Source organism: Salvelinus fontinalis, chromosome 34 (genome assembly GCF_029448725.1).
Source record: "Salvelinus fontinalis isolate EN_2023a chromosome 34, ASM2944872v1, whole genome shotgun sequence".
Classification (NCBI taxonomy): Eukaryota; Metazoa; Chordata; class Actinopteri; order Salmoniformes; family Salmonidae; genus Salvelinus; species Salvelinus fontinalis.
In genome coordinates this window covers 2,848,029-2,870,368 of record NC_074698.1, presented here as the reverse complement: position 1 = coordinate 2,870,368, position 22,340 = coordinate 2,848,029, and the positions used below count along the sequence as shown (strand labels likewise).

Here is a 22,340-nt window from a genome sequence, read left to right as displayed (position 1 = left end):
TTTGTTGTTGTTGCACTAACTATTTTACACACACACACACACACACACACTTTCACACTTGCCACATACGTTTCTGCTACTGTTTATTATCCATCCTGTTGCCTAGTCACTTTACCCCTACCTATATGTACATGGCTACCTCAATTACCTCGTACCCCTGCACATAGACTCGGTACTGGTACTATATAGCCATGCTATTTTTTTTATCTTTATTGTTATTCACTGTGTATTTATTCCTCGTGTCACTATTTACTTTTGATGACATTTTATTTGTAACTCTGCATTGTTGGGAAATGACCCGTAAGTAAGAACTTCATTGTTAGTGTACACCTGTTCTTAACAAAACGTGACAAATAAAATTTGATTTGATTTGAACATGACCCTGATTGACCACGGTCTCATTAGACCGAAACGGTGATTGACACCCATTAAACCTTGTTGGAGTTACCAAGAGCCCCAGTGTGCAGCGGTTTCTTTTTCACATATTAACTAGAGGCCAGAGATACCACGAAATGTGTCGATCAAATGGAAGTCTGTAGAGTAGTAGTCTTATGTTGGTAGGCTATCTAATCATTCACAGCAGCTGTTGAGCTAATACGCCAGAAGACTCTGCTGGGACTTTGACCTGGTGAAATGTGATCTAGTGTTCATGTTTTGGATGATCTCTGTTATTGTTCAGCTAGCAAATTGATAACATTTGTTCTGTTTTTCTTTTGACAGAGTGAATTGTGTGAGTGTGTGTGCCATGAATGTATGTACACACTATGGTACAGCAGCTAAACGTCATTCTAAAGCTGCACTTCACCTCCACAATAGCAATGCTATCTTTCTCTCCTCTATTATGAGCACTACATTCCCGACTAGCCGTCTCCTTTCCTTCCCTCTCTCCTTCTTGTTCTTTGATTCGCTGTCGGGAATGTAGTGCTCATAACAGAGGAGAGAAAGATGGCATTGCTATTGTGGAGGTGAAGTGCAGCTTTAGAATGACATGTAGCTGCTGTACCGTAGTGTGGCGAGGACCTCTGATTCTGTGTGTACGCGGCTCGTTGGAGCGGAGCTCAAATGCAGTTACCCAAAACAAGGATGACATTAGTGTCATTGAGTTGTTCCCCCTGCCAAAACCAGCAACTGGATCTAGACGCTCTCCTGCGCACAGAGTTTTCACCACAGCCTTCAGGTACAGATGGACTGGGAAATTTTATACGGGCTTATGATGTAAGTAGCTGGGGCCAATCTACTCCGAGAAGACCAGTGGAGAATATGGACCTCTCTTAGCTTTCCAGGAACAGGGTTGTAGTGGTGTGTTCAAAAACACCGTTTAGTGTTTTGTTTTGAAGTTGCTATTACCAACCTTGCTCTAGCAATCGGATTTCATTTTGTAACCGGTTTTCATTCTGTTTTCGCACTGTTTTCGTTGAAATTACCGTAACCAGTTGATAACAATGTTCTGTTGATAGTTCCACAGCAAACATTGGGTTTGATGGTTGGTTTGTCTAGGATAGATGTGCCTTTTCCTCCTGTGTTTTTGTTGAGCTGTATGCTACTTGTGCATTAACATGCACACCTGTAACTTCATGTCAGGCCTATATTCAGCTAGCCATCTCTAAATAGGGAGTTGGCATTTCTGGTTTCCTGGTAGTACCAATGTGTGCATTAGTATGGAGAAAGACTTCCGGTCTTGTGACTGAAAGAATCTGACAGTCTTGGTTGTTCCGCCTTTCACTCTCTCTCTCTCTCTCTCTCTCTCTCTGTCTCTCTGTGTGTGTGAACACAAGGTCACAGAGATTAAAATGGAATTATTGTGGGGGAGGGCAGAAATGTGGTGCTCGGCCAGCAAGCTGTGTGTGTGTTCATGTTTGTTTGTCAAGGACTCCTTTGTGTACATCTCAATCAACATCTGTATCAGTGGTACTCCATGATGGAGGATAATACACTAACTGAGGGAGACTAGCACAAGCAGATTCAGAGAGAGAGAGAGGGGGCATCCAGTGCAGTCTGCTCACAGTATTGCTATGACCGCAAGAGCATAGTGCCTCTGTAGACCTCGGTTGTAGCTTGCAGCGAAGCTAAGGGGCTCTAGCTGTAATGGTGTGCAAAGCCTGATTGATTTATTGACTGGTAGGCCTGCCTGAAAGACTTCCTGCACACTAATAGGCACACACTGGGACTCTGACAGTAATCCAGCATGTATCTATTGGATGCATTTAATTGTTAGGCTGTGGTAGTTGTGCAGCAGTGAAAATGTAACAGAAAGCCAGTGCTGCTCATCTTGAGTCATGCATAAGTTTTATTTTATTTTTTATCACATGATAAACATACACACACACACACACACACACACACACACACACACACACACACACACACACACACACACACACACACACACACACAAACACTAAATTCCCTCAGGCTTAATATGGAGCATGAAAGGCTGCTGATGATCACAAGATCAGGACCCCACGTGGTGCCAATCACAATGTCTGCTTTCATACGTCTATGAGGTGCTGGGGCCTTGTGATCCAGACAGGACTGAGAGCTGTGCTGCTAGCCTGGTAATTGTATATCTGAGTAGGCGAATGGACCAGGAGGGAGACCACGCCAGCAGGCAACTAGAGAGTAGCGAACTCACAGATTTACAACCAGATCCTGACCAAAGATCATGTCCACAAACAAATCTCTATCCGCTTTGCATTTTCAAACCAACGTTTGTCATCCGCACAGGATACAGTGTAAACTGTTCAATGAAATGTTTACATTAGCATACCACCCTGCATACCACTACTGGCTTGCTTCTGAAGCTAAGCAGGGTTGGTCCTGGTCAGGCCCTGGATGGGAGACCAGATGCTGCTGGAAGTGGTGTTGGAGGGCCAGTAGGAGGCACTCTTTCCTCTGGTCTAAAAAATATCCCAATGCCCCAGGGCAGTGATTGGGGACACTGCCCTGTGTAGGGTGCCGTCTTTCGGATGGGACGTTAAACGGGTGTCCTGACTCTCTGAGGTCATTAAAGATCCCATGGCACTTATCGTAAGAGTAGGGGTGTTAACCCCGGTGTCCTGGCTAAATTCCCAAGCTGGCCCTCAAACCATCATGGTCACCTAATAATCCCCAGTTTACAATTGTCTCATTCATCCCCCTCCTCTCCCCTGTAACTATTCCCCAGGTCGTTGCTGCAAATGAGAACGTGTTCTCAGTCAACTTACCTGGTAAAATAACAGTAAAAAAAAAAAAAAAAAAAAAAAGAGCTATAAAGCATGGTTAAGAGGAGCTTGGGATGAAAAATGACAGCAAATATCAAATAATGGGGTGGAAACAAGCAGAGAACTATGGAGCAGATGGCAGCACTCTTGTATTTCAGAACATGGAAGAAAGGAGACAAAGATGTAATCTTCATATACAGTTGAAGTCGGAAGTTTACATACACTTAGGTTGGAGTCATTTAAAACTCGTTTTTCAACCACTCCACAAATGTCACAAGTCTGGTTCATCCTTGGGAGTTATTTCCAAATGCCTGAAGGTACCGCGTTCACATGTGCAAACAATAGTACGCAAGTATAAACACCACGGGACCAGGCAACCGTCATACCGCTCAGGAAGGAGACGCATTGTGTCTCTGAGAGATGAACGTACTTTGGTGCGAAAAGTGCAAATCCATCCCAGAACAACAGCAAAGTACCTTGTGAAATTGCTGAAAGAAACATGTACAAAAGTATCTATATCCACAGTAAAACAAGTCCTACATCGACATAACCTGAAAGGCCGCTCAGCAAGTAAAAAGCCAGACTATGTTTTTCAACTGCACATGAGGACAAAGATTGTACTTTTTGGAGAAATGTCCTCTGGTCTGATGAAATAAAAATAGAACTGGCCATCATGACCATCGTTATGTTTGGAGGAAAAAGGGAGAGGCTTGCAAGCCGAAGAACACCATCCCCAGTGGTGGCAGCATCATGTTGTGGGGGTGCTTTGCTGCAGGAGGGACTGGTGCACTTCACAAAATAGATGGTGTCATAAGGAAGGAAAATTATGTCGATATATTGAAGCACCATCTCAAGACATCAGTCAGGAAGTTAAAGCTTGGTCGCAAATGGGTCTTCCAAATGGACAATGTCTCCAAGCATACTTCCAAAGTTGTGGCAAAATGGCTTACGGACAACAAAGTCAAGGTATTGGAGTGGCCATCACAAAGCCCTGACCTCAATCCTATAGAACATGTGTGGGCAGAACTGAAAAAGCTTGTGCGAGCAAGGAGGCCTACAAACCTGACTCAGTTACACCAGCTCTGTCAGGAGGAATGGGACAAAATTACCCAACTTATTGTGGGAAGCTTGTGGAAGGCTACCTGAAATGTTTGACCCAAGTTAAACAATTTAAAGGAAATGCTACAAAATACTAATTGAGTGTATGTAAACTTCTGACCCACTGGGAATTTGATGAACGAAATAAAAGCTGAAATAAGTAATTCTCTACTATTATTCTGACATGTCACATTCTTCAAATCAAGTGGTGATCCTAACTGACCTAAAACAGGGATTTTTTACTAGGATTAAATGTCAGGAATTGTGAAACTGAGTTTAAATGTATTTGGCTAAGGTGTATGTAAACTTCCGACTTAAACTGTTAATACTGGACGGTTGGAACTAGGCATTGTGAGGAGATGCTAACAAAGCATGTGAGCACTTAAAGCATTGAGAATGTAATAGCATGAAGTGCCCCCTTGCTTTCTCTTCTGTCAAGGGATCTGGTTATATACAGTAGTATCCAGCTTTCAGTTCACCTTGTAACTTTGACATATTGTGTATATATATTGTTCGTACATACAATATACACCGCTCAAAAAAATAAAGGGAACACTAAAATAACACATCCTAGATCTGAATTAATGAAATGTTCTTATTAAATACTTTTTTTCTTTACATAGTTGAATGTGCTGACAACAAAATCACACAAAAATTATCAATGGAAATCAAATTTATCAACCCATGGAGGTCTGGATTTGGAGTCACACTCAAAATTAAAGTGGAAAACCACACTACAGGCTGATCCAACTTTGATGTAATGTCCTTAAAACAAGTCAAAATGAGGCTCAGTAGTGTGTGTGGCCTCCACGTGCCTGTATGACCTCCCTACAACGCCTGGGCATGCTCCTGATGAGGTGGCGGATGGTCTCCTGAGGGATCTCCTCCCAGACCTGGACTAAAGCATCCGCCAACTCCTGGACAGGCTGTGGTGCAACGTGGCGTTGGTGGATGGAGCGAGACATTATGTCCCAGATGTGCTCAATTGGATTCAGGTCTGGGGAACGGGCGGGCCAGTCCATAGCATCAATGCCTTCCTCTTGCAGGAACTGCTGACACACACTCCAGCCACATGAGGTCTAGCATTGTTTTGCATTAGGAGGAACCCAACCGCACCAGCATATGGTCTCACAAGGGGTCTGAGGATCTCATCTCGGTACCTAATGGCAGTCAGGCTACCTCTGGCGAACACATGGAGGGCTGTGCGGCCCCCCAAAGAAATGCCACCCCACACCATGACTGACCCACCGCCAAACCGGTCATGCTGGAGGATGTTGCAGGCAGCAGAACGTTCTCCACGGCGTCTCCAGAATCTGTCACGTGCTCAGTGTGAACCTGCTTTCATCTGTGAAGAGCACAGGGCGCCAGTGGCGAATTTGCCAATCTTGGTGTTCTCTGGCAAATGCCAAACGTCCTGCACGGTGTTGGGCTGTAAGCACAACCCCCACCTGTGGACGTCGGGCCCTCATACCACCCTCATGGAGTCTGTTTCTGACCGTTTGAGCAGACACATGCACATTTGTGGCCTGCTGGAGGTCATTTTGCAGAGCTCTGGCAGTGCTCCTCCTCCTCCTCCTTACACAAAGGCGGAGGTAGCGGTCCTGTTGCTGGGTTGTTGCCCTCCTACGGCCTCCTCCACGTCTCCTGATGTACTGGCCTGTCTCCTGGTAGCGCCTCCATGCTCTGGACACTACGCTGGCAGACACAGCAAACCTTCTTGCCACAGCTCGCATTGATGTGCCATCCTGGATGAGCTGCACTACCTGAGCCACTTGTGTGGGTTGTAGACTCAGTCTCATGCTACCACTAGAGTGAAAGCACCGCCAGCATCAGCCAGGAAGCATAGGAACTGAGAAGTGGTCTGTGGTCACCACCTGCAGAACCACTCCTTTATTGGGGGTGTCTTGCTAATTGCCTATAATTTCCACCTTTTGTCTATTCCATTTGCACAACAGCATGTGAAAGTTATTGTCAATCAGTGTTGGTTCCTAAGTGGACAGTTTGATTTCACAGAAGTGTGATTGACTTGGAGTTACATTGTGTTGTTTAAGTGTTCCCTTTATTTTTTGAGCAGTGTATATTGTGTATGTGTCGACAGTAGCATATTCAAATTGAATGTGAATATTAGTTTAGGCAAAGAGCAGTGAACGTACAGCACTCAGTAGGTTATGAGCCTGAGGTGTTGGGGGAGTTCCTGCCAACCAAGGTGGGCCAGCTTCAGCACAGCTAATGATAGTTCAATGGGAAAGATGCACATTGAAAGAAGGCTAAAGGCCATTACTCTAGCTTTCTTCTTCTCTCTCTGCTGTCCTCTTTCTCTCTTACATAGTGTTTTTACCCACTCATCTGGTTGCTTGCCAGCCACACACACTTGTATTCTCACTCGCTGCTCACCAACACATACAGTATTACATCAGAGACGCTCTGTCATACCACCACCCCACTCCCTCATGCATGCTCTCTCTTTCTCCCACATACACACATATATGATTGCACGCACACACACAGGGCTGTCTAAAGAGGCCAGCTGTTAAAACCGCAGGACTTTGCCAGGACGGCCCCCACGCTACCTCCTCACATGCCTTATGCTGGATGGGGTTGCCTGTGGTGGGGAACACAATACACACACACACACACACACACATTATACACACACCACAAGTGGAGTCAGGGCCGTGCACAGATCATTCAGTGGACAGGTGCTTAAACTGACATTGGAAAAAGAGGGAGGCCTATCAATTGATCATTTGATTTTGATGATTGATATAAATCTGCTTGTTTACTAGCTGGTTTATCTTTGTTGCTAATTTGTGATTTAGCTATCTTAAATGCACTTAAAGATCATTTCATAATATAATATTCATAATCTTCTAACTCTAGATATATGGCTATATGGTGTCTTGTGTGGATATTTTAGTACAGGGTGGTTAGCTAGTCTAGACTACCTGGGTTGATGCTGACGACTGAGGAAGGGATGGAGTTGGGTCGGAGCGAGGGTCGTTGATGCAGCTGCTCCTCTCCTGCCTTTCTCTGCTGCGTGTATCAGCCAACCAGACCAAATATGAATAATTATGTAAATCCAGTGTTAACTTCTCTAGGGTAGGGGGCAGCATTTGGAATTTTGGATGAAAAGCATGCCCAAATTAAATTGCCTGCTACTCGGGACCAGAAGATATGATATGCATATAACTGGTAGATTTGGATAGAAAACACTATAAAGTTTCCAAAACTGTTAAAATAGTGTCTGTGAGTATAACAGAACTGGTGAAAACCTGAGAAAATCTTTTTTTTGGTTTTGTAGTTTTCTATTCAATGCCATTACAGTATCCTTTGACTTAGGACTCAAATTGCAGTTCCTATGCCTTCCACTAGATGTCAACAGTCTTTGAAATTGTTTCAGGCTTGTATTCTGAAAAATTAGGAAGTAAGAGCAGTCTGAATGAGTGGACCCTAAAGTGTCACAAAGCTTTTTCATGCGCGCGACCGAGAGAGTGCCTTTCTTGTTAACCTTTTTATATTGATGACGTTATTGTCCGGTTGAAATATTATCGATTATTTAGGCTAAAAACAACCTGAGGCTTGAATATAAACATCGTTTGACATGTTTCTATGAACTTTACGGATACAATTTAGATTTTTTGTCTGCCTGTTTTGACTGCGTTTGAGCCTGTGGATTACTGAAGAAAACGTGCAAACAAAACAGAGGTTTTTGGATATAAAGAGACTTTATCGAACAAAAGGAACATTTATTGAGTAAATGAATGTGAGTGCAACCGTATGAAGATCAACAAAGGTAAGGGATTAATCTTATCTCTATTTCTGACTTGTGTAACGTCTACTTGGCTGGTTACTGTTTGTAATGATTTGTCTAGTGGGCTATGTTCTCAAATAATCGTAAGGTATGCTTTCGCCGTAAAGCATTTTTTAAATCTGACACCGTGGTTGGATTCACAAGAAGTTAATCTTTAAACCTTTGTAAAATATGTTTTGTTTTCTGAATTTTTATAATGAGTATTTCTGTATTTGAATTTGGCGCCCTGCAGTTTCACTGGCTGTTGAAGAGGTGGGACGCTACCGTCTCACGTACCCTAGAGAAGTGCATCAAATGTTATGCTACTGAGGCAGCACTGTTGATATTTAAACTAGTTGACTTGCTACACACACTCGACCGGTGACATGTTTGGATACCGGGCGTGTGTAATCTCAGTACAGGGCAGACCATCAGGTGCAACCAACAGACGGGTTGGGGGGTGGCGAACTTGACAACGTCACAACGACTTGCGGGCAATGGGTTCAGAACAACAACGAAAAAACCTTATACATAAAATAATAGTAATAGCACCACGCAAAAGGGCACTTGTCGAATGGGTGTTCAAAGGGGCATACGCTGGGCACAGGTTGACACAACTGTGCACGTGCCTGAGCGCAATAGATGCAGTAGTATACACAAGCCCCCTAATATCATCCCATCTCATCATCAACAAAACAAACATCAACCCTGGCCTGAACCTGCATTAAAGCAGTTGGGATGTACTCCAGTATATGAGTCATTTATTTAATGTATGTGAATTAAATGAGTAGACGTTTTTAATGCTGCTATAATGCTAGATGGTTTTATGATGTAGTTACTGGCATTGGTGCAAGATGGGCCGGTTTTGACTTTGCTTACTGTTTCACATGATGTGTCATTAGGATCTTCCTTCATCTACACTCGTGTCAGATCAGGTACTGCCATACATGTATCTGAATGTAGACAACTGGGTGAAAATGTGACTGTGGATTTGTAGGTTCTGGATTCATTTTACCCCAAAGTGTGATGATGTGATCATGTTGTGACTTCTCTGCATGACGCCATACATTACTACAGTGTATTCAGACCCCTTGACTTTTTCCACATGTTATGTTGCAGCCTTGTGCTAAAATTTATTAAATAAATATTTTTCTTCATCAATCTACACACAATACCCTATAATGACGAAGCGAAAACAGAAATACCTTATTTACATAAGTATTCAGACCCTTTGCTATGAGACTTGAAATTGAGCTCGGGTGAACCCTGTTTCTGTTGATCATCCTTGAGATGTTTCTACAACTTGATTGGAGCCTACCTGTGGTAAATTCAATTGATTGGACATTATTTGGAAAGGCACACACCTGTCTATATAAGGTTCAACAGTTGACAGTGCATGTCAGAGCAAAAACCAAGCCATGAGGTCAAAGGAATTGTCCGGATTGTGTCGAGGCACAGATCTGGGCAAGGGTACCAAAAAATGTCTGCAGCATTGAAGGTCCCCAAGAACACAATGGCCTCCATCATTCTTAAATGGAAGAAGTTTGGAACTACCTAAACTCTTCCTAGAGCTGACCGCCTGGCCAAATTGAGTAATCGGGAGAGAAGGGCCTTGGTCAGGGAGGTGACCTCTGAGGATATGGGAGAACCTTCCAGAAGGACAACCATCTCTGCAGCACTCTACCGATCAGGTCTTTATGGTAGAGTGGCCAGACGGAAGCCACTCCTCTGTAAAAGGCACATGACTGCCCGCTGGGAGTTTGCCAAAAGGCATCTAAAAGGACTCTCAGATCATGAAAAACAAGATTCTCTGGTCTGAAACCAAGATTGAATTCTTTAGTCTGAATGTGTCACATCTGGAGGAAACCTGGCACGATCCCTACGGTGAAGCATGGTGGTGGCAGCATCCTGCTGTGGGGATGTTTTTCAGCTGCAGGGACTGGGAGACTAGTCAGGATCGAGGGAAAGCTGAACGGAGCAAAGTACATAGAGATCCTTGATGAAAACCTGCTCCAGAACGCTCAGGACCTCCAACTTGGGTGAAGGTTCACCTTCCAACAGGGCAACGACCCTAAGCACACAGCCAAGACAACGCAGGAGTGGTGTCGGGACAAGTCTCTGAATGTCCTTGAGTTGTCATTATGGGATATTGTGTGTAGATTGATGAGGAATTTTTTTTGTACATTTTAGAACAAGGCTGTAACGTAACAAAACGTGGAAAAAGTCAAGTGGTCTGAATACTGTCAGGACTTTCCCTCCTGGGTGAGGATCAAAGAGAGCCCCCCCCCCCCCCCCCCTCTCTCTCCCACCAGAAATGAAGTGGGGGAAGTGGGGCTGGTTCTAGGACTTTAACGACCGGTCGTAAACTTCCTGTCTCGTGCACTGCAGTATGGAGAAGTCAAAAATTATTTGTGTGTAGAGAGAGACTCTGCCCCCAAAACTTTAACATCAAAGGGTTGGACGTTTAAAACAATACTTCTAACGCAAATATTGTGGGAAATGATTGTTGGGGCTCCAAACAATAATCATGTCAAATCAGTTGTTGTTTTGTGATTTCATTAAGAACAGTATAACTAAATAACAGTAACTCTACAAATGTATACGTCCCAGTTGTCAGGTTGTTAAGCTTTTGATTAAATATGAAACTGTTTGTGGGAAGATGAAATGTGATTTTAGCCTTCTAAATGAGAATTGTTTCTACCTAAACTTTTGCCAGTCAGTAACCACGCCTACATGAGCACAGACATTATGCCAAAAGGACGGAACGGCCCTTTTTCCAGAATACTTCTAAAGGACATTGCCTGGTTGCTACTGACGTTTAAAACTACTAGACCAGTATACATTCAGCGTGAGCTTTTATATGTGACAAATGGTCTAAAACTACAAGACCCTCAACGAGTGAAGAAGACTAAGACATGCACCGCCTGCCGCCTCTGCATGTAAAGTAGTCTAGAACTTTGACCAAAGACACAAGGAAGATCCTAACAAACGATCATTGGAATGTCTGATGTATCCAGTCTAAAGAACAATTCCAGAACAAAGAAAGCTACTACTAAGGACATGATGATCTCTGGTGGACAACCAGAGACTTACACAACCAGAGACTTTCTGTCGAACTATTCGTCACAGACGGATCGGGAGATTTCAACAGAGCAAGATGACAGACAAACAAGCATCAATATTTGCATTGCATTTCTAAATCCGAATGAGCGGTTGTTAGGGTGCTAAAAATCCATATTTACGATGAGCGTATTATTCAACTATGTACGATAGTTGAATTCCTTTGTCTCTTCTCCCGTTCTTTCTTTCCCCACCCCTTTCATTGTGTAACCAGCCGTCATATCGGGTTAGTGCACTGGGGACTTTTCAATGCATTATGTTAGTAATCAATTCAACCTATACTGTGTGTAATTATTTCGTTAGTTAGTAAATAAATAATTAAACCAATTTGTGTAAGCTGAGTCAGCATGTAGACTCGGGTTCGTGCAGATTTATAGAATATTGTGACGTTCAGAATGAGGTAAAAAGGTAAAAATACATTTATAAGTGACTTATCTATAGATATGAATATATCTTACAATTCGGGAGAACTCGTTAAATAAGTTTCCCGTGGTGCCCCAAGTTACTGAGTTGTTACATGATTCATTTAATCATGTAATTAATTAAACATAGTTCATTGATTTGATAAGTCATTGAATTAATGATTGTCATGTCATGACAATACTTTCCAAATGCCTGTAACAGATTTACATAGGATGCAAAAAGGATCAGCTTGTGCAACTGATGTACCATCCACATTGATTTTACTACCATATGCTGTAGATCAGCAATTGCCAACTGTCCTCCTGGAGCTACTGATTTTGCAGGCTTTTGCTCCTATGCATTTCTCCTTTTCTCCCTACTCTACCCTCTCTCCTCAATCAACTTCTTTCTCACAACCCTCCCTCTCTTCTTCCCCCAGCTCTTCTCCATCGTGATCTTTGGCTGTATAGCCAACGAGGGCTATGTGAACCGGCCTGACGAGATTGAGGAGTTCTGCATCTTCAACAGGAACCAGAATGCCTGTAACTACGCAGTGGGGATGGGAACCCTGGCTTTCCTAAGCTGTGCTGCCTTCCTGGTCCTGGACGTCTACTTCCCCCAGATCAGCAGCGTCAAGGACCGCAAGAAGGCTGTGCTTGCTGACATTGGAGTGTCTGGTAAGCTCTGGGGTGTAGTTTCTCCTAGGTACCAATCTAGGAACAGCTTTTCCTCCCCCAATCCGAACCTTAACCATTACTGGGGGAAATGCAAAACTGACCACAGATCAGCGTCTTACGGACAACTTCACCCCACACAGGAAGAATGTTGTTTTGGCTTGTTGGTGTGAGTTTGAATGGGGGATGCGCGGGAGGTGATTGTGTGTTCGTTAACAGCAAAGAAAGGGGTTGTTTTAGTTGAGAAGTTGGTCATGATACGAGTTTGGAGTGTGTTTGGAGGCACACGGTTCTGGGTGCTCTGTGAAGACTCGGTTCAGGGGTGGGGAGGTGGATGTGGCCTTTGTCTTTAGCCTTTCTAAACTCTTAGGAAACACTGATCAATACATGGACATTGATAAAGGTCTTGTTTCTTCAATAGCCATTAGGCATACTGGGCCCTGTTTGTATACTCTTAAAATGTATATTCCTTACTTCCTCCTTTCCTTGACGTAATCACTCCAACGTGACTTGATTGGCATAGAAGCAAGCTTTTCACTGCATTGCTCTTACCAATTATATTATATCAGATGGGTGATTACTTCAAGGAAAGGATTAAAGAAGGATGCATATTAATAGTATTGGAACAGAGCCCTGGAATTTGAATCACAGCTCTAGGACATTGGCGGACTTGAGTTCTATAGGAGCCATTTTGTATGTGCACAGGTGCCCCCTTCTGGTTAGCTGTGGTGTGGCTGATAAACCCTAACAAACTCATTATGACCTTTGAGGCTCGGCTTTGATTACTGTGAGGCTATTGAGGCTTGTCAAAATGGTTGCAAAATATGTTGTGTATCAGTAGTTGATATGTTTTTTTATATTGTTGCATGACATTTGTGGTGTTGCTCATAATGCACAAACATACTCATGTCAGTCTGTTATTGGCCTGACATTTGTAACGTGGTATTACTGAGTATGATATTACATTTCAAGAACAGATTTTTGCCTTTAGTTTTACCACCCATAGTATTAATGGTTTTCGTTTGTAATTCTCCCTCCCTTTTTCTCTCTCTCTCTCCCCATCCTTCCTGTAGCATTCTGGTCGTTTGTCTGGTTTGTGGGGTTCTGTTTCCTGGCCAACCAGTGGCAGGTTGCCAAGGAGGAGGACAACCCTCTAAGGGAGGGTGCGGACGCAGCCCGAGCCGCCATTACCTTTGCCTTCTTCTCCATCTTCACCTGGGTACGTACAGTACAACAGCCCTCTATTTCATCAGCCTTCCTGTCTGGCGTAATGGCCATTTAAGCATCTACAAAATAGAAAATATGTATATTACGCAAAATGTATTCATATCAAAGTTTTCAATTAAATTGGTTACATATCACCTCTGCCTTCTTCATCAGGCTCTAATTCTGCTCCGTCTGAAGCTGGGTCATAACATTCTGCTCCTCTTTGTCAGTCTTAACTTAGCTCTGTTTAACACTGCTTTTTCTTCATATTTAGAAGTGTCTACTGTCTTCTGTTTTTCTGCAGTTTTGTAACCCGGATCTACATTTTTCTCTCCCAATTCTATCTTCTCTGGGTCGGTTTAGATTCCTAATTTTCTCAATTTGAATCTTTGTCTATGCTGTATTTTTGTATACAATAATGCTTCATCTCTGTTTTTAGTTAGTTCAGATCTAAGTTTCTACCTCTTCGCCAATTTAATCTTTGCTTCCGTCTCAGTCTAGAAAAAGCTTAAAAAGGTTGTTATGATACAGAACTTTATGGAAGGATTGTATCTGGTGAATATTGGGATCATCCTCACCACCCTCACCACCCGTCCTCACCACCCTTTCTATCCCATAACTGACCTGTCTGTCTCTCTCTAGGGTGCTCTGACACTGCTGTCCCTGGAGAGGATAAAGAGAGTGTCGTTCGAAGAAGAGTACGACAAACTGTTCATTCCGTAGCCCACACCACCGCACCGCCTAATGATAGATATCCTGGCCCTCACTTTCTTTATTTCACTCACACCAACTTCCCATCCAGGCTGTGTCTGAATGATGTCCTCCTTAGATGGCCAAACACATTGAAAGGAGTACCTTGTTTGTTTACCATGATTGGCTAGCGTTTACAGCTAGGATCCGCTTGCTAGATTCAGATTGCTCTTCCAACGTGCCTTGATATCAAATTATTGACAAAAATGAGTGTCTTTGTGGGGTTAAAACAGTGGTACTCTACTGTTGACATATCAGGTTTCATTGCCTGGCATAGTAATCCGCCATTTTAGCTATGTTCACCTTTGCTGGTTGTCTCAATTCATTTTAATGTAAAGTATTATTTTGATTAAATCATTTGATTTCATGGTACCGTTCAATTTAGATTGAACATTTTCTGTAGGGCCACTTTGCATGGTTGGGATCAATCAGGAAATTATTAGAAAGTGATAAAAATGTACAGAGTTCATACCAATTTGACCCCAAACCTTGTTAGATTGTATCTTAGATATGTAGTAATTGTTCACATTTTATTTCAATGCCAACACTACAAATCTGTGAAGGAAAAGCTATGACCTCTTTTCACCTCCTCTCCCTAATCTAGCCTTATGCTTCCCCATACACACATCCCACAGCTGTAGCTAACTACTACAGCTTAATGACATGCATTTAGTGTTACCAGGTCCAGCTGGCTGCAACCACTATGTGAATCTGTCTGTTATTTTGTATTATGAGTTAGGATTAAAATACATTTTTTATTTTTGGGGGGGTATTTTTGCTTTATATATGACACTGGGATGATTTGTGAATGTTTATTATTCATGATAAATTGTTATTGTATTAAAATGAAATAAGTCAAAAGACAGTGCCTGATCAGTTGAAAGGTTACTCACTTCACTCCAAGACCACTGACTGTATCTGTTTTGACACTCCCCACTTAAAACCGACTAACAGACTTAACCCTCCTCCCCTCTTCCTTCTTTCTCCCCTTCTTTTTCTCTCGTTATCCCACTCTTTTCTAACTACCATTCATCCTCCTAACCTTACTTCGTACCTTTTTTAATCAATGGCATGTTACCTGATATACCCCCCCTCCCCCACTACCATTGGTTGCATCTATTGTGTCATCTCATTCTGCTCATCTGCCATATTCAAATCCCACCCACACAACCCCATGTCTCCACTTCTTGTTTATCCCCCTCACCCACAACATATTTTTTTTGCTTTTGCTTTCATGTTGTTGCCCATCCCCTTTCCAATCGCTCGCTGCCCCCTATGGTCTGGGCTCCCTCTTCCCTTCTCCACGCATACATTATTTTGCTATCGCCTCTATATTATTACCCATTCCCTTTTCAATTGTTCGCCCGCCGCATAACACCCTCTCTACTCTGAAGGCGGTGCAGGCCTTCCTGGGCTTTCAGAAGTACAAGCTGGGGGCTGACTCGGCCCTCTTCTCCCAGGAGTATGTTGACCCCACCGCCGACCCCAACGCCGCGTCCCCCATGGGCACTGACTACACGAGCTACGCCGCCGACATTGACCCCGCGGCCAGCACAGAGCCAGCCTTCGACGGTTCCGCTGGCTACCAGGGCCAGGAGTACTGAGCCAGAGGGCAAATGGAGGAAGAGAAGGGCCAGGAATGGGCTTACTCAGCATCAGGGGTGTTTTTAAGGGGATATTTTTGTGGTTTATGGGGACATGGGGTGTCTTAAAAGTAGCCAAGTCCCAGATCTGTTTGTGTTAGCGGTGATGATGAAATACAGGGCCTTCAGAAAGTATTCAAACCCTTTGACTTTTTCCACATTTTGTTGTGTTACAGCCTGAATTTCAAATGGATACAATTTAGATTTTGTGTCAGTGGCCTACACAAGATAGCCCATAATGTCAAAGTGGAATTATGTTTTTAGAAATGTTTACATATTTATAAAAAAAAAATGAAAATCTGAAATGAGTATTCAACCCTATTTTTTTTAATGTCAAGCTTAAATAAGTTCAGGAGTAAAAATGTGCTTAGTTTGAGCATGGTGAAGTTATTAATTGGGTGTATTGATACATGCAACGCCTAGTCACTACAAAGATACAGGCATCCTAACTAACTCAAGGAAACCGCTCAGACATTTCACCACGAGGCCAATGGTGACTAAAACATTTACAGAGTTTAATGGCTGTGATAGGGGAAAACTGAGAATGGATCAACAACATTGTAGGCACTCCACAATACTAACCTAAATGATAAAGTGAACAGAAGGAGGAGGCATGTAAAGAAAAAAAATATTCCTGTTTGCAATAAGGCACTAAAGTAAAACGGCAAAAAATGTGGCAAAGAAATTAACTTTATGTCCTGTATACAAAGTGTTATGTTTGGGGAAAATCCAACACAAAACATCACTGACCACTGCATTTTTCATATTTTCAAGCACGGTGGTGTCTGCATCATGTTATGGGTATGCATGTCATCGGCAAAACTAGGGACTTTTTTAGGAAAAAATAAATGGAATAGACGGCACGGGCAAAATATTAGAGAAGAACCTGGTTCAGTCTGCCCGAAAATCTATGGCAAGACTTGAAAAGGCTGTCTAGCAATGATCAACAACCAACTGGACAGAGCTTGAAGAATTTAAAAAAGAATAATGTGCAAATATTGTACAATTCAGGCGTGCAAAGCTCTTAAAGACCTCCCCAGAAAGACTCATAGCTGTAATCGCTGCCACAGGAGATTCTAACATGTATTGACTCAGGGGTGTGAATACTTATGTCAATTAAATATTTCTGTATTTTATTTTCAATACATTTGCAAAAAAAAAGAAAAAACATGTTTTCACTTTGTCATTATGAAGTATTGTGTGTAGATAAAATACATTTAATCAATTTTGAATTCAGGCCGTTCACAACAATATGTGGAATAATTTGAGGGCTTTGAATACTTTCTGAATGCACTGTAGGATTTGGCAAGATAGCACTAACAGATCTGAGACTTGAATACCTGACAGGGACTTTGGGTGGCTAACAGGGTGGGACAGGACCAAGGGTTGGCAATCACTGTGTGTGTGAGTCTGAGAGTGCTACAACATTGCTGGGAAGGTGGAGGCAGGGTATGGGGGAGAGCGAGAGTCTTCTCAGAGACCATGGTCGGTGTGTGTGTCGGTGTCCGGAAGCGGTTTGCATTTAGTGTGGGGGGTGCAGTGTTGGTTGGCCACCTCCATGGGATCAGACAGAGTTCTAACCAGAAGAGGGTTATTCTCTGCAGCCTTAATTCACTTATGTGTGTCCCAGTTGTCCACCCTTATCCAAAAAGTGTGCACTTGCATACTCCCCATCATGGATAAAATGGGATTGGTGTAAGCATTGGCTGGAAGGAGTTTCCACCAACCCTTGATGGGGGAGTGTGCAAGTGCACACTTTGGGAGAAAGGTGTGGAGTCGGGATACAGTCTTGGAACTCGTACACACCTATAATAGCACATATAACAACACAAATTAAAGAAGGAACGTTAGGAATGCAATTGGTGTGCAAAACTACTTTCTGGCAAACAAAGGGACTAGATGATGATGTAGGTGATGTAGGTGACTACCTGATGATGTAGGTGATGAGACCTGAACAACACAAGTCCTACGAAACACCACTGTGTTTTGTGGGCCTCAACACTATAGCCTGGTCATTGCACAATGACCTAGGACCTGCTTGCCATCCCTTTTCTGCCAGTTTAGCTTTCTTTGTTTGGCAAATGTAAAAGGGCACTGTTTGGTGTCTACTCTTGGCCATATCTATGCCAAATTAACACCCAAGCCAAACCCACTGTTAACGGTGCTAAATCTCAAGGGTTATCCCATCATACAGGCCAAAGGACAGGGTATGACATACAGGAACCGAACAACTAACGGTAAAGCACAACTATAGACACGCCACATGAACACAAATTGAGCGGTTGCAGATGTGCTGCGTCATCACCAGCGCAAACTCAGATATTGTCCTCAACTGTTCACGGCAGAAAATTCTCGAACTAGATAAATCCGTAAACATTTCATCAAATTCTTAGGCATTCCATCAGCAGGCACCAAATTCTATAATTATGACGTGTAAGCACTTAATAAAGAAGACCAGTGTACATAAACAACTTAAAAGCCAAGTCTTTTTCCGCCAATAACCAACCCCCATGCACCAACGTTGACTGCCAACCAAAATGTGACCAACACTGGCTTGACACTAGTAACTGACATTGTGTATGTCCTTAAAATCAAAGCGAAGAGTGTCAATTGCATACTCCTGTCCTCTCTCCTATCGTCCTCAAAATCTATTGTAGTCAGAGGTGTGGGATCTCTGTTTTTTTTCATCCAGTGGCTTAAAGCGAAGGAGGTGATGAGAGAGGACGCGAGGAGTATGCAATTGAGATTCTCCCAAAGTGAGCTCGGAAGCCTCTCATTTGACTAGAATTCCAGCAGTTGATTTCAGACGTGTTATCTCTTCTTTCATGCCAACAGCTGAAGACCTTAGTGATTTCTGTTTCCAAATGTTTGTAATGATCCATGTATGTGTAACTGAGTGGGGGGTTTTTTCAAGGCAAAACTTGCTCAAGAATTGTATATATATTCTGCAATTTTTTGTATATATTCAGTACCAGTCGAAAGTTTGGACACACCTACTCATTCAAGGGTTTTTATTTAGTTTTACTATTTTCTACATTGTAGAATAATAGCGAAGACATCAAAACTATAAAATAACACATGGAATCACGTAGCAAGCAAAAAAGTGTTAAACAAATCAAAATATATGTTCTATTTGAGATTCTTCAAAGTAGCCACCTTTTGCCTTGATGACAGCTTTGCACACTCATGGCATTCGCTCAACCAGCTTCATGAGGTAGTTACCTGGAATGCTTTTCCAACAGTCTTAAAGGAGTTCCCACATATGCTGAGCACTCGTGGCTGCTTTTCCTTCACTCTGCGGTCCAACTCGACCCAAACCATCTGAATTGGGTTGAGGTCGGGTGATTGTGGAGGCCAGGTCATCTGATGCAGCACTCCATCACTCTCCTTCTTGATCAAATAGCCCTTACACAGCCTGGAGTTTGTTGGGTCATTTTTCTCTTGAAAAACAAATGATAGTCCCACTAAGCGGGATGGGGTTTTGCTGCAGAAAGCTGTGGTAGCCATGCTGGTTAAGTGTGCCTTGAATCCTAAATAAATCATCGACAGTGTCAAAGAAACCCCTCACCATCACACCTCCTCCTCAATGCTTCACGGTGGGAACCACACATGCGGAGATCATCCGTTCACCTACTACGCGTCTCACAAATACGCGGCGGTTGGAACCAGAAATCTCAAATTTGGACTTATCAGACCAAAGGACAGATTTCCACCGGTCTAATGTCCATTGCTTGTGTTTCTTGGCCCAAAAGTCTCTTCTTATTATTGGTGTCTTTTAATAGTGGTTTCTTTGCAGCAAATCGACCATGTATGCCTGATTCACACAGTCTCCTCTGAACAGTTGATGTTGAGATATGTCTGTTACTTGAACTCTTTGAAGCATTTATTTGGGCTGCAATTTCTGAGGCTGGTAACTCTAATGAACGTATCCTCTGCAGCAGAGGTAACCCTGGGTCTTCCTTTCCTGTGGCGGTCTTCACGAGAGCCAGTTCATCATAGCGCTTGATGGTTTTTACGACTGCACTTGAAGGAACTTTCAAAGTTCTTGAAATGTTCCTGGGTTGACTGACCTTCACGTTTTAAAGTAATGATGGACTGTCGTTTCTCTTTGCTTATTTGAGCTGTTCTTGCCATAATATGGAATATCTTCTGTATATCACCCCTACCTTGTCACAACACAACTGATTGGCTCAAACACATTAAGAAGGGAAGAAATTCCCCAAATTAACTTTTAACAAGTCACACCTGTCAATTGAAATGCATTCCAGGTGACTACCTCGTGAAGCTGGTTGAGAGAATGCCAAGTGTGTGCAACGCTGTCATCAAGACAAAGGTTGGCTACTTTGAAAAATCTAGTTTGTTTAACACTTTTTTGGTTACTACATGACTGTTTTATTTCGTAGATTCGATGTCTTCACTATTATTCAACAATGTAGACAATAGTACAAATAAAGAAAAACCCTTGAATGAGTAGGTGTGTCCAAACTTTTGACTGGTGCTGTATATACTACAGATATTATTTTAAAAAACAGGATGTTTTTATTTTGTGGCACACATAACAAATGTGTAATTATGAACAACATGTAATTATATATGTATGAAATAACATTTTTACTACATTATTATTAACCAGATATTACTATGTTATAAACAAAGATAATATATTGTACCTATTGTTAAAATAGCATATGTCTATATGTGTTAATGCATTTAAAGTGTGTGTGTGTGTTTCAAAAGAACTGACATCTTCGGCTTTCATTATGTGAGGTACGGCCATGTTTTCTGATCAGGAAACATTGACTTTGTCGTGTTTTACTGTTGCAAACCTTTTCTGGGGCGAAACATTTAGGGAACACTTTATTTGGATAGTCCCAAGTAGATGGGTTGTAGATGGTCAGTCCATGTTCAATAACTAACAAAAACATTTCAACTAACTATCCACTAACCCTAACCTTAACCCTTATCCTAACACTAAACTTAAACCTTAACCTAGCCCTAACCTTAACCCTTACCCTAACCCTTATTCTAGACCTAACCATAAACGTAACCTTAGCAGACATTTGCTTATCAACAGCTACTTAGTTAATACTATCACCATCTGTAGTTCATCTATATGGGACTATACAAATAAAGTGTGACCAACAATTATAAAGAAAAACTGGGATAACGGGACAAAACTACCAATTGTATAGACATTGTGTAAGAATTATTTGGTCTCTGTGTGCTACTACAGAGTTGAAAAAATATAGAGTTGTAAATGCTTTTGATGTGATGATTTTTGATTAAATTAATCAGTTAAGTAATTAAGGATACATAATTATTAGCTGTTTGTTGCTTGTTTGTGAAAGATCTAATGTCGATGTGGGGGACTTTGTCGGGAGACGATCAATAAAGGAAAAGCTGTGGTATGGTTGAACTTGAGTGCAATTATGTTTGTTTATTTCTTCATGTGGGTTTTACTATTTAAACCCAGCGTCGAAATATGTCTGGTGTTAACCTTTGTGGCTGATATTATTCTCTACTGTCTGATCTTCTTCTTGCTACCACAGCATCCAAAAAAGAACCTGGCGAAGGCAGCGGACAAGCGGGAGCCAAAGGAGTGCTTCTTGTGTTACTCTGTAGCAGCTGAAACTACAGATCAACAAGAGATCAGTACTCTGACAGGCCTGTAATAGCTACTGTCACCTGTATTTAAATGGTACACAGCTTAACACAATTCACCACAATGGATTGAACTGATTTCCACACAAAATTACAAGGTAACCTGTGACGTGAGCATTAGTTATGTTTGAAAAAATTATTGAAGTACTTTCCTTTTACGAGGCTTCTTCTGGCTTTTGTACTGAAACTTCGCTGTCTTTGATAGAGTTGAAGGCACCTTACGCTGCTGTTACCAGACATTCACTGGTTTGCCGTAATGTATTTCTCGAATCAATGAATTGAAATAAAGGTACTTAACTGCAATGTATTTGACTGCTTAATTGTCTGTGAAATATAGTGATAATAGTGTTGCTATCTCAATGGCAGTCCCCTCAGCAGTCCGGCAGCAGAGGACGCAGCGCCAGCCTTTGTGACCTGCTGCCCCTGTGCTGCTCTGAGTCACAGCCATGTTCTGACGGTCAGTTAGCAGAGCTGAGTTTTTACCACCGTCTCCAGTGAGATCAGTGAGGAAGCATCTGATGAGGCTTCTGCCTTGAAGGAAGCCTGGCTGGGAAATGACTGGCAGAAGGATGAGGCGCTGTGCCCTGTGTCGGCTGAGTCCACTGATTCAGCTCTTCACTCGTCCAGTTGCCCTGTCATCCAAAGGGAGTCGGGGTTCTTCTCACAGCCAGTGACATCGCTATTGGTGGCCTCGGCTTCAAGAGAATACTTAGACGAAGTCTCTGACATCATGCAATCTGCAACAGTTACATCACAAAGAAAATTGTGTCCTTATGTCATGTTGATACCATCAATA

At 42.5% G+C, this 22,340-nt stretch overlaps 1 protein-coding gene across 2 annotated transcripts in view; it reads left to right on the top strand.

Moving 5' to 3' along the window:
• LOC129832868 (synaptogyrin-1-like) overlaps nt 1–21,299 on the top strand; it is a 29,033-nt gene extending 7,734 nt beyond the window's left edge. Inside the window, exons 2-4 of one of the 2 annotated variants that reach the window (XM_055896943.1) lie at nt 12,050–12,287; nt 13,358–13,503; nt 15,635–21,299. In XM_055896943.1, coding sequence (XP_055752918.1) covers nt 12,050–12,287; nt 13,358–13,503; nt 15,635–15,844 — 594 coding nt within the window. In that variant the 3' untranslated portion in view covers nt 15,845–21,299. The other variant, XM_055896944.1, reaches the window with a different exon arrangement.
• Nucleotides 21,300–22,340: the final 1,041 nt, after the last annotated feature.